Genomic DNA, 21994 nt, shown 5'->3' with positions numbered 1-21994 from the left:
ATCTTCACCCACTGATGAAAGCTTTAGAAAGGAAGAAGAAGAAGAAAAAAACACATCAGGGAGTTTACAAAGCTAAACCCTCTTGGGGAAGTGCAACCATGAGTCATCAGCAGCACTTGCTTTGCTGTCAATCCAGTGAAACAGACAGTGCTATTATAAGACCACAATCCCTCCCAGAATTGATTTGTCATGACCACAACATCATCCACAAGTAAGTGAAGGCAGTAAGCCTTACATTTATTCCCTCTTCAGGTTCAGTGATTGTAGTGATTGTCTGCACTTTTTTTCAGTTTATCAGAGCAAACGCACAATAAAGAATAGCGAAGATGGCATACCCTGGAATTTAACCCTAAATACACGGTGTTAGGCTGCTGGATAAAAACAGTGGGTGTTTCTGGTGAAACAGAGGAGAATCGCTCTTGATCTGCTCCACTCTGCGTCTGACTCCCACAACCCCTAAGTTCTAATTATAGTATTCATTGCAGCTATTGCATTTGGAAGATGGTATAACTTTATAAAGCGCTGCACACAGGTATTTTGCTGGTTGAGATTTTTCTTTATAATCCCAGGGCTCTATGGAGAGATAACAGAGGGAGATGTGAATTAGGTCGTCTGTACCATCTGTACGTTATTGCTGGAGCTGGCAGCTCTACTCCTAATGGCATCTGCGCAGGGACGTGTGATTTACAGGTTCACAGTCAATGACAGCTCGGACACAGATGAGCACTCCGGCTGCACTGCCGGGTCCCTCCCCTGGGGTTGAAAGCTGTCGACTCCCCTTTTACGACTGAACTCCAGCGTACAGAGAGGAAGACTGGCTTAAAGATGCCGAGCGCATCTCTTCCTCCTCGCACCCACAAAGAGAGTACACCATGGTGCTACAGAGTGAGAAAACAAATCGATAGCGCTGGCAGAGGTTGTCCTTTGCCCTTTGATGCCTCTGCGTAAACAAAGACACTTTGCAGTCTGGAACTCCCACTGAACACTCACATAAGAAGAAGTACACTAGACAGCGCACACCGAAGACCTGACGAAGGCCAAAGCAAAGATCTTCTTTCTGTGTGAAATGTGGCTAAAAAACCCCCCAACAAAAACCAAAAAAAAGGACAGAAACACAAAGAGTACAGACTGAGAGAAGAAAGCCTGAGACTGTGTGTGACTTATCATGACATCGCTAAATCTGGTAAATTTTTCTAAGAGGCTTGGAGTCGGTCAGGATTGAGGCCAGCAACCACAAGGTCAGTTAAAATTCCACTCAAGTATATTAAGACATCCATCTGGCACAGCTCAGAGGTACATGTAATTGTGGGAATGTGAATAGATGAACTAGAAATGCTGAGGGGCTATATATTAGGCAAATAAAACCCAGTTTGACAGAAAAAAGAACATTTTAAAAAGAAAAAGAAAACAAAGAGAATAAATAACACAAAGGTCCAAAAATGTCCTCATGAATCCCTTGCTAGGAGTATGTCTTACAAATTTATTGTATGTGACACAGAAGTATGTGAGGTCTCTCGGTTTCCACTGTGTACAGAGCAGTACACAAGCAACAATTTCACCACAGGAGCAGGAAGCAAAATCTGGAGACAACAGGAGCACCACTGATCAGCATTTCAGAAATTATTGTCGAACTCATGCAATATATAAGAGCCCCCCTCGTCACAGCTTTAGACATTTCAACTGCTTTTCTTGAATATAAAATGTGTAAACATATAGAAAATCTTTTGCTCTTTTTGGTTTTTCTTCATACGAGCACTTCCCAGATTTGATCGTTTCCCTTATTAGCTGTATCTTGCAGTGCAAAGCTAAAAATCTGCTTTCTTGTGATAACATCAAGATTAAAAAAAATCACAGAAAGCTTTCAAAGCTGAGATGAAATTTGAAATTGAAATGTAAAAGCAGCCATTATTTCACCACCAGCTCATTCCATTGTGATGTTAACGGAGGAAAAGGGCATTTATTCTCATGTGCGACCTTGAAAGGCTACTCATAACAAATGGATGAAGCGATACAGTGGCTATACTGGCTCTCCTTTTTCCGATAGGGACAGCTGATGGATTTTAATGGTGGGAAGGTTTCTGGTGGAGGTGGGGTGGGCGCAGCCGGACTCCCGCGTGGGAGTCCTGGCCCTGAGGATGCAGCAGCAGGTCCGATGTAAGCTTTTATTGCAGAGTTTGGCCACTTTCGCTCTGCTCGTTTCAGCTGGTCCAGAATCGCCCGCGGGGGCTCCGGAAAAGACCTTCCATTCCCGGCTGTCCCTGGAGGAAGGAGTTCTCGAGAGGGCCATGGAGGAGGAGGGGCTGAGCCGAGAAGGAGGCCCCCTGCTGTCGAGGCCCAGGGTGAGGGGCTGGCCGTGACCCTGCATCTGACTCTGATGATGGTGGTGTGGTCTGGGAGTCGTCCTCAAACAGTGAACTCCAAGTAAACTCTGGAAAGCTTTTTTAAACTCCTGGTTGGAGCATGGGTAGATGATGGGGTTGATGCAGCTGTTGAAGTAACCGAGCCAGAAGGTGATCTTGAAGATGGTGTCTGAAGGTCTGTATGCAGGGAAGATTGAACCTGCAGGGACATCAGACACACATCAGAGACATAATAAAAGATAGAGATGACTGGGAGCTCTCGGGGATGATGTGGCCCTCAGGTATATAAATCTGTGGGAGCATTCTGTCGCACAATGTTTGTTTCGCACACCTAAACAGAATCTGCCATTCAAGACATTTTACTAGTCACCTTTCTCGGGACAAATCACTAGCGCTCATCCTCCGGATATGCAATTCATAACAGTTCATCCAGTAGTTATTGAGCTGCTTCAGTCTGGATTGAAGTGGTTAACTGACCAACGCTGCCTCGAGCTGTGCTGTTACTGTGGCTAAACCAAATTTGAGCCAGTTTTCAGAGCTCCAATTACATGCTGTGCTCTATTTGTGTTTTTTTTAAAGAACACATGATCCCTGAGCAAAAATCTGTTCCAGATCTTCCCTTACACACTTCTCTATATTCTTCAGACACTAAGACATTAAAAAAAATACAAGGAACCCTTTCTTGAAAAATACAATTATAATTTGGCATGCAGCTCATAAATATGTGGGCGATCCTCCATCGCTTTCACAATTTACCCCTATTTGGGGAAATGAAAAGTTCACGCCTGGTAAAAGTGATGGAGGATTTAAAATATGGAAAAATAAAGGCATTAAAAAAATTAAAGACCTATATGCAGATGGCATGCTGCTCACATTTGATCAGTTGTGTAAAAAATATTTAATACCCCCAAAGCACTTTTTTAAATATTTACAATTGAAAAACTATTTGTCATCAAAACTGCAAAGGATTGCTGAACTTCCACCATTGACAAAAATAGAGGAGGTATGCATTAAGAATACAAAAGGGAAAGGTTTTCTCTCTATATATTATAATTTACTGATGCTTTCCTCCAAAGACTCAGCAGCAGATAAACTGGATGCTTGGAGAAGGGAGATCCAAGAGGACATAGATGAAAATGACTGGAACCAGGCTTGCTTAAAAGCACAAAAACAAACAATAAACACACGCTTTAAACTACTGCAATATAAATGGCTCATGAGAACCTATATAACACCTGTCAAGCTTCATCATATGTCCAATGATATTCCGGCCATCTGTACTAAATGTTTAGTTGAAAAAGGAACTCTTCTTCATTGTCTATAGGAGTGTCCTAAAATCCAGGACTTTTGGAAAGATGTTATCAAATATCTGTCCGAAGTGTTTAAGGTAAAAATCCCTTTAAAAGGAAAACTCTGTGTACTTGGAATATATCCAAGGGAATTTAAGCAATCGGGGAAAAAAACTAAATTACTGGACTATGGACTACTTCAAGCCAGAAGAGCCATTGCGCTATGTTGGAGGAGTATGGATGCTCCCTCCATGGGACTCTGGAAGAAGGAAATTGCAGTTTCTCTAGGCCTGGAAAGACTGACATATATTGCCAAGGGCAAACAATGGGACTTTGTGAATATGTGGAAGCCATATATGGAAATTTTAGGGAGTGGAGGTGAAGGACATTTATGAAAAAGAAGGAAAAGAAGAAGGGAAGGAAGGGAAAATCTTGTCTATCCTAACCCATTGTATTTTTGTATTACTGTGAGAACTATGCTCATTTCTACATTTGAATGTGATGCAGGCAGGTCTGATGTATGGATGGATGTGTGAATGTGAGGTTGTTCAACATTTGTTTGTATTGTACTATAAAAAATTTCAATAAAAATATATGGAAAAAAAAAAAGAACACATGATCCCAAGCTGTTGGAAATCACACCACTTCACCCGTCTACGTGTCACACTTTATTTCTAATTGTTTTATCCAAGTTCCACTTGATAGAAGCTTCCTCTTTGCCGCCAAGGTTAAGGATTTTATTAAAATTGATCCCGGATACTGTGCTGCTTTTGATTAGAGCGAGCGGGGAATGTGAGTGGGATCTTTAATGAAGTGGCAAAGGTAATGGCTTAATGGACGCATTACATGCAGGCCTAGTCCTCATTGTATTCAGTGGCTGGCAGTGAAACATTAAAATAATGAAACGGCTGACTTCATGTGTGGCTGCACTATATCTGTCTATCTGCCATCTATTTTCAGAGGCAGGAGAGAAGCTGCCTTGTGAAATGTTTTATTGGCCAAGCTCCTGAGAGGGTTAAGCCTCGGGAGAAAAAAAAATGTGATTGTGATATAGAGATGGATAGAAAGAAGAGGCGGAGAAAGTTGGAGAGCAAATTCTTTTGTGCCTGGCTATGCAGCTAATGCATTTTATCCCCAGCTGTGCCAAAACCCCCCAATTCTATTATTGCCCGTACCCCTTGATAGATTCATTGTTGGAATAAAAATAGAAGAGGAGTGCAACTGTTGGGTGAATGTGTTGACGCACTCAATGATGCAGCGGTGTCTGCTGCTGAATGCACACATTTTTGTTTTTTGTTTTTCTGCTGATTGAATTCATTCAGATTGAAAATTTCCAGCCAGCTGCTTGCATGGGATGTGATATTAATCCGGTTTAGCGTCTGCATCCACTGACACTTTTAATCTGAACAGTGCGACATATGTAAGAGTGATGAATATGATCACATGATCAGCGCTCCCTGAATGTGGATATACAGCACGCTGTGTGTTCAGAGCTCTAGATGTTGTGTTTTTGTTGTTCTTAATTTCTCAAAGAGTTTTAAGACTGCATTAAAGTATATCAAGAACTATAGAGAAGACGGGACCAGCATGGAAGCTGCCATCATTGGAAAGAAAATAAGCAAATGTCCCCATATATTTACATCAAGGGCCAAAAAAATAAAAATAAAATCTTCCATAAATCTCTGAAACTGTAACATTTCCAAATTTTTAATCTAATTTAGGTGCTTATGTATTATGTTTATTGTTATTTTGTTTAACCCATTTGTTTCCTGTTTTTCAAACTGATTTTAATCATATTTAAGCTCAATTTAAATATAATCAGTGCCTGTATAACTCTTATTCGTGCTATGTTGCCTTCAGCTGCAATAAGGAAACAAAGGTTGTCTATTTGTTGCTCATTTTGACAGTACTATCTGTATTAAGACTATTACTTCCATACACTCGTGGCCACTTCATTAGATACACCTGTTCAACTGCTTGTTAATGCAAAAAAAAAAAAAAAAGTCAACCAATCACATGGCAGCAACACAATGAATTTAGATATATATGCATGGTCGAGATGACAGGCTGAAGTTGACTTTTTCAGATTTTCTCTGAAAAAGGGAAAATAGAGAAGACAAGAAGAATCCTGTGCTGTAACAATCAGACAGTAGGGTTAGATTTTGACATAAACAACATGAAAGCACTGATCAGTGCTTTCATGTATCAACGTTTCAGGCTGTTTCTGCTGGTGGTGTAATGATGTAGGGGATACTGGGGCCCCTTATTACCAAATGAGCATCGTTTAAACACCACTGCATATCTGAGTATTGTCACTGACTGAGTAATGTGGTCATATAGGGATGGACATCATCCCTTTATGACCATAGTGTGCCAATGTTCTGGTGACTACTTCCAGCAGGATAACGCACCATGTCACAAAGCGCACATCATCTCAAACTGGTTTCTTGAACATGACAATGAGTTCACTGGACTCTAATGGGCTCCACAGTCATAAGATCTCAATCCAATAGAGCACCTCTGGGATGTGGCCGAACAGGAGATTCACATCTCATCTCCAGCACCTCGTTGAATCTTTGCAATGAAGAATTAAAGCAGTTGTAAAGAAAAAAGGGGACCAAGGCAATGCTAGCAAGGTGTACTGAAGAAAGTGGCCAGTGAGTCTATATTATGGAATGCTTTCAGTCTTAAAATATGCTAGAAAATTGTTTAGTAAAATTCATTTAAAGGTAGTAAGGCTTGATTGCTTGGTCACTTGGTCAAGTACCAGTCTGAGATATTATAGTTTTATTTAAATCCTTTTCATTCATTTTCTTATCATCTTCAGTTTTAGTATCATTTTTGGAATTATTGTATTCACTACAATGGTTATATTTACTTGTATAGTATTTCAGTTTTATATTCTTTTTATTATTAATATTATGTAGCACTCTGTGTGCCCTTAACTTGAAAAACTGGAAAAAAAATAAATGAATGCTGCAGATGACCTTTAAATGAAATATGAATGGATTGCCATGGTATATAATTAAACAGATTTTCTATCAGTCTTTGTGCTAGCTATTTTTCTTTTGCTTTTCCCTTTTATTTATGTTGTTTTCTCAGCAGTGAGGTTTTTAAGGTTTGAGTTTAACTTGAAGCAAACCAAACTGAGCACAGAGTTCTGACACTAGGCCTCTAGCAAGGTTGGGTGAAGTGTAGGCAGGTGACTGGCTTCGGTCTCACAAGAAATTTCAGGCATTTTCCTCGTTGCTGTCTGGTTGCTGAGTGTGTTGCTCCTGGCAAGCATGTCTTATTTCTCCTAGCGGGCTAGGCTAGCAAGCCAGATGGCCTCTGCATACCCAATCACCTAACGCTGCCTATTACGCAACCTTGATAAGTCTGTACCCCTTCCTGCTGTTAATTGTCTGCAGAGGCTAAATTCATAAACAGCTTCTCTCACACAGGTTTGAAGATTTCTTTGTCCCCTGCAGCCGTTACCTTACTCTCACTCTTTTAGCTCGTACCCCGCAGCCAATCACATTACAGCCAAAACCACTTCACGTGTGATTAAAAAGCTCCATGACATCTCCCCTGCAGGGTCATCTCCATTTGTAACTCTGGACTGGTTCCTGTGCAAATGTTATTTTTTTCCATCTCTCCCTAGAAGTCCAGTTCAGACCACCTTAACTTAACCATCCGTGATACATGCTGGAGCTGAGCAGGCTGTAGGGAAAGATTGTGCTTGTGTTGCCACAACTCCTGTGTTTTAAATGTACTGTGTGCACACTGAGAGTAGACTTTTAACTTTCTGTGACTTTGTGAACAATGTGTTGGCTATTTTGCAGATTACATCATCTCCATTTTAAATTTGAGTACATATTTGAGTATGATGTATGGACAAAAAGGCCATAGCTCTTAAACTTTGAATTCATGTGTTTTCAGTCCTGTTGCCACAGATTTATCCATGCAGTCTACCTGTAAAACTACTGAAAGAATTAATGTTTTAAAGAGCATGGTGCTGTAACAGATGGTAGTATTGTAACGAGTCAGTCTGTGAAATTTCTTTCATCCTAGATATATCACAGCCACTTTCATGTGATTTTGTGCAAAGTGGAAACATTTAGGAGGCACAGCAACTCGGTCACGAAGTGGCAGACCACGTGAAGTTACGTAGCGGGGTCACCAAGTGCGTAAAAGTATCTGACGCTCTTCTGACTTCATGACTGCAGAGCTCCAAACCTCCTCTGGCATCAACATTAGCATAAAAACTGTGCGCCGTGAGCGTTGTGGCATGGTCTTCCATGGTCGAGCAGCTCCTGTAGGTGTAATGTGTAGGTGGGCCAGTACTTTTGTCCATATGCTTCAGTAATATTTTAGTGTTCAGAGTGGGCGTGTTGGTAAAAGTTCCATATTTGCAGTAAATTACAGACATTTGCTAAAATACTATCCTTGCTCTGTCACAGTTAAATTGTGCAGCTTCTGTTTTATTTACCTTCATGTTAGAAAAGCAAATCTGCGACACCACAAGTTGGTAGCTGGGTTATTAACTATCGCGCTGGTGGTCATAATCTGCTTATCTGCTTTAATCTGCTAAAAAGGGAAAGTTAATTTCAGGCTGTTTGGCTGATGTTTTTTGTACATGTTTCATTTAAGATGAGAGTAATGAATGATGACTGTATTCAACTAACATTTTTTTTCAGTTTTTAATTTGAGAATTTAAAGTTAAATTACATGTGCTTGTCCAAAGTAAAAGAGCCCCAACAATAAACTTCTCTTTTTATAACTAAAATAATAAAAAAATAAAGACCCAACACTAAGTTAATTAAGCTGAGAATATTTTGGCTGGATTAATAGGTGTGTTTATTTCACTGCAATCAAATGGAACATGTAGAATATAATCAAAATATTTTAATTAGGGAAATATTTTAACTTCAAACTGCAGGATGCATGTTTTTCCTAAAGCCTCATTTTTACCATTCTTTCACTTTTATCAGACTTCAGTCCACTGAAGTCTTTTTCTGATTTAAGTTAAGTATAGAACATGAATGGGTTGTCTACTAACCGGAAAATTTAATCAGCAGCTCCTCCAGGCTGCATGCTGAAGTGTCCCCGGGGGAAGTTACCGAACCCCAAATAGCCTCCAGTGCAACCATCAGTGTATGTGTGATAGATGAATAAAATAAGAACCACCTAACACATAGATATTTGACCCATTGTTCATTTAAAAATGTTTATCAGCATGTGTCTACAGGGCTGTGTGTAATTCCCTGCTCTTTCTCCCAAAGTTCCTGTCTTTCTTCTCAATACATCCAAAAATAAGGTTCATCATCTCTAGTTTAAAAAGACACTCGACACCCACTGACACTCTGAGTCAGAGGTTTTTAAGAATAAAGACTCCTGGCTGGGGCTGGAGACAGGAAACATTTCAGTTCATCTTCAGTTTCTTAACATATCACGATAACACGAGGACACCCTGTGAAGCTGTTCTTTATGTCAGCGAGGGCATGCTTCACGCTACGGTGACACTGTCGCCTCTCAGCCACCTGTTTCCTTCCAAAGAGATTGTTGTTAGCTTAACTGTTGATGCCAAATTGGCCTTGGGTGTGGTAGTGAGTGAGTGATTGTCTGTCTCTCTGTGTTATCCCCATGATGGACTGGGTACCTGCTTAGCGTGTCCTCTGCCTCTCATCCATTGTCAGCTGAGATTGGCTCTAGCCCCCACCACCTGACCCTGAACTGGCTAAATGGTAAAGAAAATAAACTGATTGATGCTTTGCACGTGTTGTAGTTCCAAAGAAGGACTCGGTACATATCAAGGACAATCCACAGATAGATACAGAGCCTTTTAACACCCATTTAAATTACTTCCATAATTAAAGTCTTGTAATTATTACATTGGATCTGCTTCCACTTCCCCCTAACCCTAGCATCCTCTTCTGTCACACTGACCCTCTGCATGCCTGGCTTCACTTCACATCTTCTCTTTGGTCTTCCTCTTTTCCTCCTGCCTGTCAGCTCCATCCTCAACATTCTTTATCCAGTGTATCCACTATCATTCCTCTGCACATGTCCAGACTATCTCAGTCTTGCCTCTCAGCCCACAGTTATTATGGATATTAATTTAAATAATATCTACTCCATAATCGAAATGATGCAATCAAGACTTATCCAGCTGTACACGTCAGAACTACACCAGTGCTTTGTGATTCATTGCTGAATCTATCATTGTCCACAGACTTATGTGGCAGCGGTATGCACTGTGACGCCAGTATTAGTAAGGGAGCATTCGTGAGCCAAGGCTTTGCCTCATTTCCCAGTCAGGAGCTACTCAGCCAAATGGTGGCAGCTATATTTACAAGCATGAGAGCATGGAATAAATACAAACCCTGCAGGATTTGTTAGGATTTTGCCGTATCTCATATCTACTTGGTTCAGATTTCCTTTTTGCATGATTGACAACAGCACTTGCGGCGCACAGGTCTACAAGTCGTTTGATTATTTCCCTTTGAGCTCATCTTCATTGAACCCGGCGCACTTGAAGACTTAAAGACCATCATATGAAGTCTGGCCTCAGTCCGAAAGGCTTTATCTGTCACTAAAGATCTGCCCCCATGATGAAGGGAGTCACAAACACGAGGGAGAAAAATGGCTCGACATGCCATTCAAGGGTCTGGTTTGAAATATATCTTGGTCTCAATTTTAGTCCTTTTGTTTACAGACGGGGAGCAGTGGAGGATGACAGTGATCTGAAAGATTTATAGAGCCTATTTATAGAACGACTACCTGGCCGAGTCGAAAGCATTTACTACAGCGCTCCAGAGGCCACAAGCTCGTCTGAATGCGAGTAACCTCAATGTCATCCCACAAAGGAGGCATTCACTTAACATCATCTAACTATGAAATTAGCCAGCACTTAAAAACATGACCGTAGAATAAATTGATCAATGAGTATGTAATGGGAATAAATTCAGATGTTGAATTGCTTCCTGAGAGTGGTCTGACTCATGCGTAGGAGTAGGTAATCACATATATGGACCTATTTTTAATTTGTGAAACGTTATTGATTAAATGGTTGCAGAGGGTATCATTGACTGTCTGTGCTCCAGTGACATTTCTAAGAAATATGCTTTTTTTCCCCCATTGATACTGAGAGTTAGATGAAATGAGAGTATTTGTCCATTCAATGGGAAACCAGAGGCAGGAGTTAAGGCAGGTGACAACACCAGATCCAATGAAACCGTAATTTCCCATTTTTACACCCGGGTTCTCAAATCCATTAAACAAAAACGTTTAAAGAGTCAGTTCATAAGCTTGGAAGAGCGCTTGGCTAGCTGTCCACTTTTTTCAGTCTGTCTATATTATTCATTCATATTTGCCCCCGAGTGGTGTCAGGATTCAAATTTCACTCCTTGAAAAGACTTCATTTGATCCAAAATGCTGCAGAGAGAGAACTGACAGGGACTAGAAAGTGAGAGCACATTTTTCCCTAACTGGCTTTTTCCCCCTGGCTTCCTGTTAAATCCAGAATCAATCCTTCTCCTCACATACAAGGTTTTTTAATAATCAGGCCCCATCTTATCTTAAAGACCTCATAGTGCCGTATCACCCCAATGGAGCTCTTCACTCTCTGACTGCGGGCTTACTTGTTGTCCTAGAGTATTTAAAAGTAGAACGGTAGGCAGCGCCTTCAGCTTTTACGCCTCTCTTCTGTGAAACCAGCTCCCAGTTTGGATTGAGACAGACACCCTCTCTACTTTTAGCATTAGACTTAAAACTTTCCTTTTTGATAGAGCTGGATCAGGTGACCCTGAACCCTGACCTTAGTTACGCTGCAATAGACCTCAGCTGCTGCTGAGTGTTTCTTCTTCACTCTCTTCTTTGCAATACCTGTGTGCTTATATAGCACTCTGCATTTAATCATTAGTTATTAATTATCTCTGTCTCTCTTCCAAAGTGTGTCTTTTGCCTGGCCTTCCTCCCATCTCCCCCCAACCATTTGCAGCAGTAGTTGTCCCTCCCTGAGCCTGGTTTTGCTAGTTTTTCCTTCCCACTGTCGCCAAAGTGCTTGCTCATAGGAATTGTCTGATTGTTGGGGTTTTTTCTGTACTACTGTAGGGTCATTACCTTGTTCTATAAAGTGCCTTGAGGTGACTGTCATTGTGATTTGGTGCTATATAAATAAAATAAAATTGCACTGAAGTAAAGTAACCTTCCTTTCCAAACTGTTGAGGTATTCCCTTTCAGTCTTGTAAGTAATATATTTTCTGCTCTGGTTAAAATTTAATTTGCCCTGAGAAATCTGGCTCTTGACATTAGGAATTACATGCAAGATGAACATGATAATACTCACCAATGGGTAGCACCAGGAAGAAGGGGAGCCAGCACAACACGAAGCAGCCAACCACAATGCCCAAGGTCTTGGCAGCCTTCTTCTCACGAGAGAATTTCAGCAGCTTCAGAGCAAAATGTGTGCGATTGCGAAGGGCCTCGTCATCTGAGACAGTTGCATTGCCTCGGTGTATCCTGAGAATCACCTGCTCTGAATCGGACTTCTCTGTCTTGTGGCCCTCTTTCAGGCCCTGGCTCTCTCTGTGAGCTACCACATAGACCCGACAGTACATTACCAGTATGATGGTCAGAGGAAGGTAGAAGGAGCCCACTGCAGAGAAGATCGCGTAGCCCGGCTCCTCTGTGATCTTACAAATGGACTCGTCCTCGGGCGGCGCCTCTTTCCAGCCAAACAAAGGTCCAATAGATATGATGACAGACAGCACCCAGAGCAGCATCAGTGCCAAGAAAGCCCTGCGTTTTGTAACGATTGATGGGTAACGCAGGGGGTAGCTTACTCCAATGTAGCGGTCCACAGATATTACACAGAGGCTCATGATAGAAGCCGTGCAGCAGAGCACATCCACAGCTGCCCAAACATTACAAAAAACCCGTCCAAATACCCATCGATCCAGGATTTCCAAAATGGCAGAGAACGGCAGTACGGTGGAGCTCAGCAGCAAATCTGCCACTGCCAGATTAACTATGAAATAATGCGTGACTGTCCGCAAGTTTCGATGGCAAACCACCGAGAGGATCACCAGAATGTTTCCCACGACTCCAAACCCAATGAAGAGACCAAGCACCAGACCCAAAACCACAGCCTTGACCACATTGAGCTCTGGGACTAAAACGTGGCTGCAGTTGGAACAGTTCTGTGTCAGGGGAGCTGGGGTCATATTGTCCAGCACAGGAATCATTAGTTCCAGTACAATGCTGGTACTCAACAACTGGCCTGTGCAGAAGTGGTAGACTGAAGCGCACACCTATTTAAGTTCACTACTAGAGAGAGTAGACATCAGGCCATTCTCATAAAAGCCATTAGAGTAATGATCACATTAAGTCTGTCTTGTCAAAACATAATTTGAATGATGATGCCTCGAGCAAATGAGCCATTACGTTGGCAATGCATCAAGGAAAATAAAAGGACAAGTTGCATGCAGAACCACTGAAAGAGAAATATAATATATGCAAACGAAAACTACTGAGCTAAAATCGAGTAATCCATCTTGAAAATATTAATGATGTTAAAACTGACTGTTTTTATGCAGCTGGTACAAACCACTGTTAAAAATGCATTACAAATACAAGAGACAGATTGGAGGTGAGCGATTTAGGAAGTCTTTGAATGTTCTCTGAACCAAAAAAATACATGAAAAAAATCACTGTTTGGACTGAAAATTAAAGTCTGTTGAAACCAGTTTTCCTGGGAGCAGCAGGTGAGAAATCAACATCCAGGCTTGTGTGTTGAACGCAGCTTCAGCTTCAGTAACGTCCAGCGCCTTTGAAAAGAGAAACAGAAGAAGACACGTCCGTCACATACAGTGAAACATGAAAGCATTCATCCTTGTTCAGCTCATTGTTTTTTTTGTATACCGCTGCTCAGCTCTATCAAGAAGGTGGGCGGGAGACAATGTCTGAGCCACAGCTGTTGTCAAATCAATGTCACCACTGTCTCGTCTTGATAATGGGATCAACCCAAAGTGAGGCTAACAAACTGAGAAACTAACAGTTCTGTGAAAACTTTTCACAGGACTATACAGGCTGGTGAAAAACACCCCATTCATTAGCTTGTGGAGCTGCTTTTAGCAGCAGTAACTAGAATAAAGTTTTTTTCTGTTCAACTTCATCCGTTTCTCACATTTTTATCAAAGACCTTTGGCCCACTCTGTTTGCGTGCATTCATTTATGTGTGCAGACAGCTCTCTTTAAGGTTCCCCCACAGCACCAGATTGGAGGAGTCTGGACTTTGACTGAATTATTGCAACAGCTTTTGCCACCATTGTGCTGTTTGGGTCACACATTTGACTCTAAAATACTTTTGCATACAGTAGTGTTCATTGCTCAATGATTACAAGGTGCCTAAGTCCTGTGTCTGCAGAACAAGCCCCAATCATCAGCCCTCCACACCGTGCTGACAGTTCTATGAGGTGTTGATAAGCTGTGTTTGGTTTTCATCAAATGTGGTCCTGTGGATTCTGGCTAAGCAGCTGCACTTTGGTCTCTTCTATCCAAAGCACATTGTTCAAGTGGTTTGTTCATATGCTACTTTGCAAACCTGAGCTATTTTCTCCTGGTAACACTTCACAACAAGCCATTCTTGTTCATTCTTTGTCTAATTGTACTGTCATGAACTTAAGTGTTGAACATGCTAACTTAGGGCCTGTAAAGGCTGAGTTGTAGCTCTTGTTTTTGTTTTTTGTTTTTCAATTTCTCCGAGCATCTGATCATCTGAGAACTTGTGGAGAATTTTTCTTGGATTGTGGCATTTTGTTAGTACACACCTGACTGCTCTTGGCCAGGAAACTGCCAAAAATATTTACTTTTATAGAGTTTCTCGTGCTTCCTGATCATGTAGTGCAGGGGTGTCCAATTCCAGGCCTCAAGGGCCAGTGTCCTGCATATTTTAGATGTCACCCTTCAAGACATGTTGAAGAGGTAATTTAGCCATTTAAATCAGCTGTGTTGGATCAAGGACACATCTAAAACCTGCAGGACACCAGCCCGTAAGGCCTGGAATTGGACACCCCTGATGTAGTGCATTGATTACCATAACCAAGATGCTACTTACCCTCACAATTAGGATAGAAGCAGTAAGGGTGTACTTAGTTTTTCACAGGACTGCACAGATACCTGTGAAAACTTTCTTTTTCCCAGTATGTGGAATACCACTTCATCATTACAATACACAGTGAGCCAAAACCACAATAGCTGAAGTTTCAACAATGCAGCAATCAGAAGGCTCGGTGTGTATTATATGTTCTTCAAGTGACCTATAATACATCAGGATATGCTTGACTTTGCTCTTGATCCCTCCTTTAAATCAATATCATACCACGACCTTTATACAGACACAGGTCAAAACAACCCACGTTATTACAGCTCCACCATTTGTTAAGGGTTGTCACAGTCTGTGCTCCTTATGTTTGTAAAGAACACATTAGTTTGACATCTTGGGAAAATATGCCAAGCTAGATCAAAATATTGATACCACTGTCATAACATGGCAGAGTCCCAAGAAAAATAAATCTGCCTACCAGGAAGTTATCAGTCCAGCACAGCTTCATCATATAATCTTATATAGCACTTTTCTACTATAGCTGAGCACTCAAAAGAGCTTTACATAACATGCCTAATTCACCCATTTATACAAGCACCTTTTACCACACCTGGTAAATATCATATCAAACAAACATGGAGTTTCAGACTCAAACATCCTAAATGTTGAGCATTGTCTGTTAGCACTAGCTCCACATGCAAGAAAAATATAACAGATGTATTTAACAAAATGAAGCACAATTTCCCGAATCGACCCCTCTGCTTTATGGGAGCTCATAACATTTGCAGTTATTTTTGGTGATTTTATCTCGCGATAAGGGCATAACTTATCCCATTATTCTGAGATAAAACAGTGCTTGTTTTGTCATGATAGGAAGTTCATTTTCTTTAGAAATCACACAAAAACAAAAGCTTGTTTTCTTGTCATTTATCGGGGATTAGGAGTGCAGTTCCAGCCCGGTCAAACTACAGGGGAGCTAGGGGGAATGTTAGTAGGGCAGGGGAGCCCCCCGAAAAGAAAAAAAAAAGCTTTTCAAAATTTATGAGGGAAGCCGAGGTCCCAAAAATATTGACAATATGCTATTTTCCCTATGCATTTCTATTTCTTTTTCATTTCATAATCACCCGTCATGCATAAAATTAGTATATTCCTAATGCGTGATTCATGCATGAGGGTGATTCATCACTAACTTTAATAACGACACCAGCATAGGTTCTATTCTTGTCGAGCTTGGCTTCCCTTCCCACCTTTGTAAAGCAGAAAATAAATTGAACCGTAACACTCAGGAAAGCCAAGGCGCACTTAATTTCACACAGGAAGGTAGATTGGTAAACGCTCCCCCTCTCTCTTTATCAGCAATAAAGTAAACTTATTACTGAAATGAACGGCTTCTTTCTCCTCGCCGCTCTCCACGCGGCGGCTATTTTTAAATGCTTTGGTCAGTTGTTATTATTCTTATTCACAGAATGATAAATAAAGCTAAGCAAAGTGGTTTATAAATTGTTTAAGGCTATGAAGAAAAAACAAAGTTAACTCTCCTGAAGCTAATATCTCCTCAACATGGTGGATCAACACTATTAAAAACACATCACACTGTACTTCAATCAGCGTCTAACATGGCAGTAGATTCAAATAACGTTCAAATGGGTCCTTATTTAAGGAGAAGACTAGACCATCTATAACTCCACAGTTGAGCACACTTCCTCCTCAGTAATCAGATGAGGGGATCGGTCATCTCCAAGGCTGCCAAGTTACTTTGTGATTGAGAAAACAAAGTCAGGTTTGTATGATATATATTGAGAGTATAAAAGAAGCAATCTGTTATCAGAAGAGAGCAAGTTTATATAAATAATTCATAATCTTGAGATAACGGCTTAAACAAAGTAATTCCCAGAAGAGCCATTTTTTGGCTTCTGCATATTTTTGGTCAGGAAAGGTAATTACAATCTCTTTTCCCCCCCATTGTGGCAATGTGTTTGTATAAGATAAGAAAAAAGAGGAATTTAGTTGCAAAGTTAAATTTACACGGATTGTTATTTGGAATTTATCCTCACACAGTTCAAATTTAAACTGCTCCCTCTGACTTTGATGCACTGGATTAATTAGGATTTGTGGGCTTTCGCACTGCAGTGCGAAAGCCCACTTGAATCTTGATAGATCATTCATCTTCTTTTTCTTCTCTTTGTTTCAAATTCATCTCATTTTTAAGGGGGGTAGTTCTCAAAAAACTTGTGAATATTGTAAAACATATGCATCAGAACTGGGGAAGCAGTCTCTGCTGAACACAGTCTGGGCGTTTCTCAGTCAAGGAGGCCTTTTCTTCACTGTTAGACCACAGTCTCTGTTGTTTCTGATCCTGCAGTAGTTGAGACCAAGCAGCAACATCCTGGGCTGAAGATGAAGGCAACACTGAAGTGCCAAAAAATACACTTCCTGATGTGTCCACTTGAAGCTAACTCCCTGAGAAAACTCAGTTCCTATAGACTTGCATGTAAAAATGAGCAGCTTTTTAGTAGAAATAAGCCTTTTTAGAGAAATCTTCACACAGACACACTGATCAGTAAGCATTTTGAACCAGTTTTACTTCCTGACTCCAAATCTGAAACTGTTTTTGTCTCGCAGATGTGTTTATTTATTTATTTGTCTTAGTTATGATGTTCCAAGTATTTTACAACTAGGATGACCGAACAGAAATCTGAAGCGTTTCAGGATTTAAGACCTAATTTGGATCTCAAGAAAAGGAAAATCTAAATTAAGGAAGGTGTTTTTGTCCTGAAGTCCGTGAACTGATGCTTGACGATGAGTGCAAAAGGAAACTGAAGCCAGCTCAATCAGCAAAATGGGAATCACTGGTACGGGTTATCAAGAAATTTCTTGGAAATCACGGAGCAGAGAATTATGCTGAGGTTGTGGAAACATGCTGAAAGCATATCAGCTCCTGAGTGCTAGAATATCACTGAAGATGCACTTTTTACATTCTCATGTCAACTGTTTTCCCACCAAACCTGCACAATGTCAGTGAGAAGTATGGGGAAAGATTTCACTGAGATATAGAAGTGACGGAAAACCAATATCAGGGAAAATTTCTCCAGAGCATTATGGGGGACTACTGTTGGTTCGTGCAAAGAGAGATGTGCACATTTTGACCTGCTTTAATTTGAGCTAAATTGACAGAAATACACTTTCATGCATCTCTGGCATTGTTTTCTGGTTTGGTTTCAGATTAAATACATTATTGTTGGGAAATAGCTAGAATTCCAGACGTTGCATCATTACATCAGTGACGTCACTGATGTAATGATGCAACCTTAAATCAAATTTTATGTCTGAGAACAGAGTAAAAAATAGATACAGAGCTGGTTGTAAGTTCCCAGTTCAAACTAAAAATATTTTGTGATCTGGTATCTCTATCTGTCTCATGCACAAATAATCTGTGGAAACATTTTGCTAATAACTTAGCACCTGGATCTCTTATCTACATATAGTCATTTGATAGCAGTGGATATAAAGCTAAACCTAAGGCTTCAGGTCAGGACTACACAATGCTGTACTACTGCCACTGGTCCTGAACACAACTTATAGTGGTGAAGAATATTTTGCTTTAAGTTTCATCCGAATGCATAGAATCCATGTGGATATGATACATGTGGATGAAAACTTTTACAATCCATTCCCTAAACCCAACAGGAAGTTGGATATTTTGAATTTATTGTCAAATTGTTTATTTATTACTCAACTACTTTGGTATAGTATGAATGGGTATGGACTATGTCTTTATCAGCAGGAAAAGTGGTAAAACTTATAGTGGTAAAAATACAGTTAAGTCCAAAAATGTATGCCCTCCTTGAATCTGGGCCATCCAGAGACTGAGATAGGAGTCTTTGCTGGGCCGATTCTGACCCCCGAGCCTTATGTTTGACACTGCTGGAATAAAGGAAGCCAGCCACATGAGACAATAAAGTTCAATGACTCCACTACAGCATGCCCAACGTGCATGGAGGTACGAGGGCCTGATTGATGCGTGCACAACTTAATTTGGAATGTTTGAATGTCTTCTGACTTTTAAACAATGTCTTAGTGCCGCATGAACTCCTCCACTTTGACAGATGTGAAATTAATCTCGTCAGTGCAGATTATATAAATGTAGATTAGATAAGACTAGTAAAAGTAGAGTGGCCATGTTGACGAATTTTGGATTTTGTTAAGCTGCTTTATTTCAAACCAAATTAAAAGTTCATCTGAGTTGTCCTCTTTTCCACTGACATTGTCTCTATCTATCTATCTATCTATCTATCTATCTATCTATCTATCTATCTATCTATCTATCTATCTATCTATCTATCTATCTATCTATCTATCTATCTATCTATCTATCTATCTATCTATCTATCTATCTATCTATCTGTGCCCCACAGGTTTCAAAACAATGCGAACAGTCAGTCAGTGGCTGGCCTTGTCCTCTGGGCCCCACAACCAACTGATCCACACTGCATGTTCAAATGTTTATTATGTTTGTCTTAAAGTTTTATATCTCAGCTGAGCTCTGATGCTGGCATGATGCAGTACGCCATTACAGCGTCATGCGGCAGCACCTGAGAGCTTCTCCCTCCCATGTGGGAAATAATGCTAATACAGTAATTATGAATAAAAGGCCTACATGTGTATTCATAGGAGAGATGCGGGAGTTCATTACACCATCATCATTTCGCACTGTAGAAAAGATTAAGTTACCTCGGCTTAAAATATTAACCGCTGCATTAATACTGTCACTGTATTATAAATATGCTGTGTTACAATTGAGAGAACAAGTTGAATGATTTACTGTGTCACACCTTCAGCTATATATATCCACTCTGTCAGGATCTGCTCCTTCTATCCGTTTATGTTCTCAACATTGACTCCCAGTTTAATCCAGTATCAAATTCTAAATTCTCTGCCTCACACACAAAGTCTTGAATAATCAGAACCATTTAAAAGAACTTAAAGTACCATATAACCTCAATAGATCACTTTGCTCTCAGAGTTGTTGTTCCTTGAGTATTTAAATAAAGAATGGGAGGCAGAGCCTTCAGATCCCTCTTCTGTGGAACCAGCTCCCAGTTTGGATTCAGGGGACAGTGTGTTTTTTAACACTTCTCTGCATTTAGTTAATTCATTATCATTAATCGCTGCCTGTCTTATAGAGTGTGTCTTTTGTCCTATCTCACTCCTCTCACCGCCAACTGATCGTGGCAGATAGTTGCCCCTCCCTGCGCCTGGTTCTGCTGGAAGTTTCTTTCTGTCAGAAGGTAGTTTTTCCTTCCCACAGTCGCCAAATGCTTACTCTATACTATATAAATAAAACAGATGTATCGGTATCTGCTCAGTGTGTCTCACATTAAGGATTTAGAGGCTACCAATCACTGTGCATTTATATCAAAGAAAATCTGTTCCAACGAGAAGAAAAACCTTTTTCTTGACAGCTGACCAAATTGCATGGAAAGGATTGCCAAACTCCCTAACAAACCTAATTTGATTAATCCACCCGGCTCGTACATTACAATCACAAGACTTAAACTCATGATTAAAACTCCTTCTAAGATAAATTAAAAGTGACATGCTTACTTCTAGATTCTGTTAAAAAGACCTGTTGATTTCACTACGCCATGGGATTTCGTTTGGCTCTGTAGACCCAGCAGAGAGGTTTTCTTCCAGCACTGATTGGTTTAATATTCATTATAATGCCTCTGTACGGAGGGAGTTGCAAAGTGAAAGAGGACATATGCTGCAGGGTGGCTGAAAACAGTGTGCAGCTCCATACTGAAGTAGCTGGAAGTTACCTGTCTTGCTCGGTTACATTTTGTTAGCTGCCTTTTTCAGAAGGTCCCTCCTGATACAAGCATCTTTCTCCTCTGCAGAATAGGCTCCAAATATAGGCTTTGTCTTCTTGGCGTCCATAGAACAATGGCTGATGTGCAGCTGCTTCTGAGGTATCCGCAATATTGTTGAGGAAAGCTTGAGCAACCCTGGCTTCTCTGTGTCTGCTGTTACTTTAATTGGCCAGGAGTAAACAGCGATTGTGACTCAGATGCAATCTCAACCTCTTCACCGGTGTGCGGAGTAATTCCCAGCTCTATAAGATGAGGCCACTGTGCAGGACTACACCTGACATAAAGTCACATCCACCTCAGTAAACTGACAGAGACATGCCTGAGACGCATGGGAGCTGGCTGGCTTTTTCTTCCGAAACCTTATAGCTACATTTAAAACAGTTCTTCATATTCAAATGATCTGTTCGCAGTTTTCCTTCAGATTTGAGGTTTTAAAAAACGGGAGGGTGTAAAAACAACAAAAAACAGCATTACATAAATCAAGCATAACAGCGCGATCGTGCCTTATGGCTGTTCGGAGGGATACAGTTGTCTTAAATCATGTGTATTTTAACCACTTCACCAGTTTGCTCCAGACATTTAGCCCCATTAAACACAAAGAATAAATCAACGCTATTTGGCTACTTATGCACACTTATGCATCAGCGCTTTCAGCAAATTCAATTAAGAAAAAATAGTTTTTTATCAATAAAATAAACTATCAATTCAAAAATGCTTCTGTTAAATACTTCAAATGAATTGTTCTGGGACTCACCCAACTTTGATTTTTCACATCCCGATGCTTGGACAGAGCCACATTTGGGCACGGCAGTGATTGCCGAGACGCGCTAGGAGGCGGCGAAGGGAGAGCCAAGTGCGCTCGCCGTGGAGAGCCCTCATATCTGCCGGAGCAGACACCCGAAGCTTCAGGTGCTCCAAGTCTCTTCAGATGATGACGAGTAGCCAACCAAATCTCTCACTGCTTTCTTTTCGAAACCACTGTCGCCCGTATCTACCCCCCCTCAACCCAACCCTCCCAGCCCCACCCCCTCCTTACCACCACCCAGCCATCCATCCTCACATCACCTCACTATGGCTCAGCATCACTCTTTGTGCGTCATCACAACCGGTCTGTGTCATTCAGAAATCGTTCATTAACCGGTGTCACCCACCTTTCCAGCTGTTAAACTGTACGAGAATACAGTGTGTGTGGAAATGCTCAAAGACTTTTACTATTTACTATTTTTGTAAGGTTATGTAAGTGTACTTTCAGTCTTCAGGAGTCCGTACCAAACTTTTACTCCCCCCCCCCCCAGTGAAGGAATGTTCGTGTGTTGCAGATGTTTAAAGTGTTTTTGATCCCAGAGATAAAAGTAAAGGTGATGTCTAGTTTTATTTAAAAATCTGTGT

At 40.8% G+C, this 21994-nt stretch overlaps 1 protein-coding gene across 1 annotated transcript; it reads right to left on the bottom strand.

Annotated features, from left to right (window-relative positions):
• Nucleotides 1-1217: 1217 nt before the first annotated feature.
• Nucleotides 1218-21613, bottom strand: adra1aa (adrenoceptor alpha 1Aa). Its single transcript, XM_004544239.4, has 3 exons — nt 21360-21613; nt 11979-13458; nt 1218-2559 (listed from the first exon to the last, which is right to left on the bottom strand). Exons 2-3 carry the CDS (start codon nt 12874-12876, stop codon nt 2018-2020), a joined length of 1440 nt encoding a protein of 479 aa, XP_004544296.3. The 5' UTR covers nt 12877-13458; nt 21360-21613; the 3' UTR covers nt 1218-2017.
• Nucleotides 21614-21994: the final 381 nt, after the last annotated feature.

Source organism: Maylandia zebra, linkage group LG12 (assembly GCF_041146795.1).
Source record: "Maylandia zebra isolate NMK-2024a linkage group LG12, Mzebra_GT3a, whole genome shotgun sequence".
Taxonomy (NCBI): domain Eukaryota; kingdom Metazoa; phylum Chordata; class Actinopteri; order Cichliformes; family Cichlidae; genus Maylandia; species Maylandia zebra.
Note: the sequence above shows the minus strand (reverse complement) of the source record. Positions and strands in the feature narration are given on the sequence as shown.

Bases quoted from the DNA above. Each gene is read 5' to 3' on its own strand.
- adra1aa (XM_004544239.4), bottom strand. From the start codon at position 12,876: ATGATTCCTGTGCTGGACAATATGACCCCAGCTCCCCTGACACAGAAC. The intron at 2,560-11,978 runs GTGAGTATTATC...ATGTCCCTGCAG, and splicing joins CTTCCTGGTGCTACCCATTG to GTTCAATCTTCCCTGCATAC.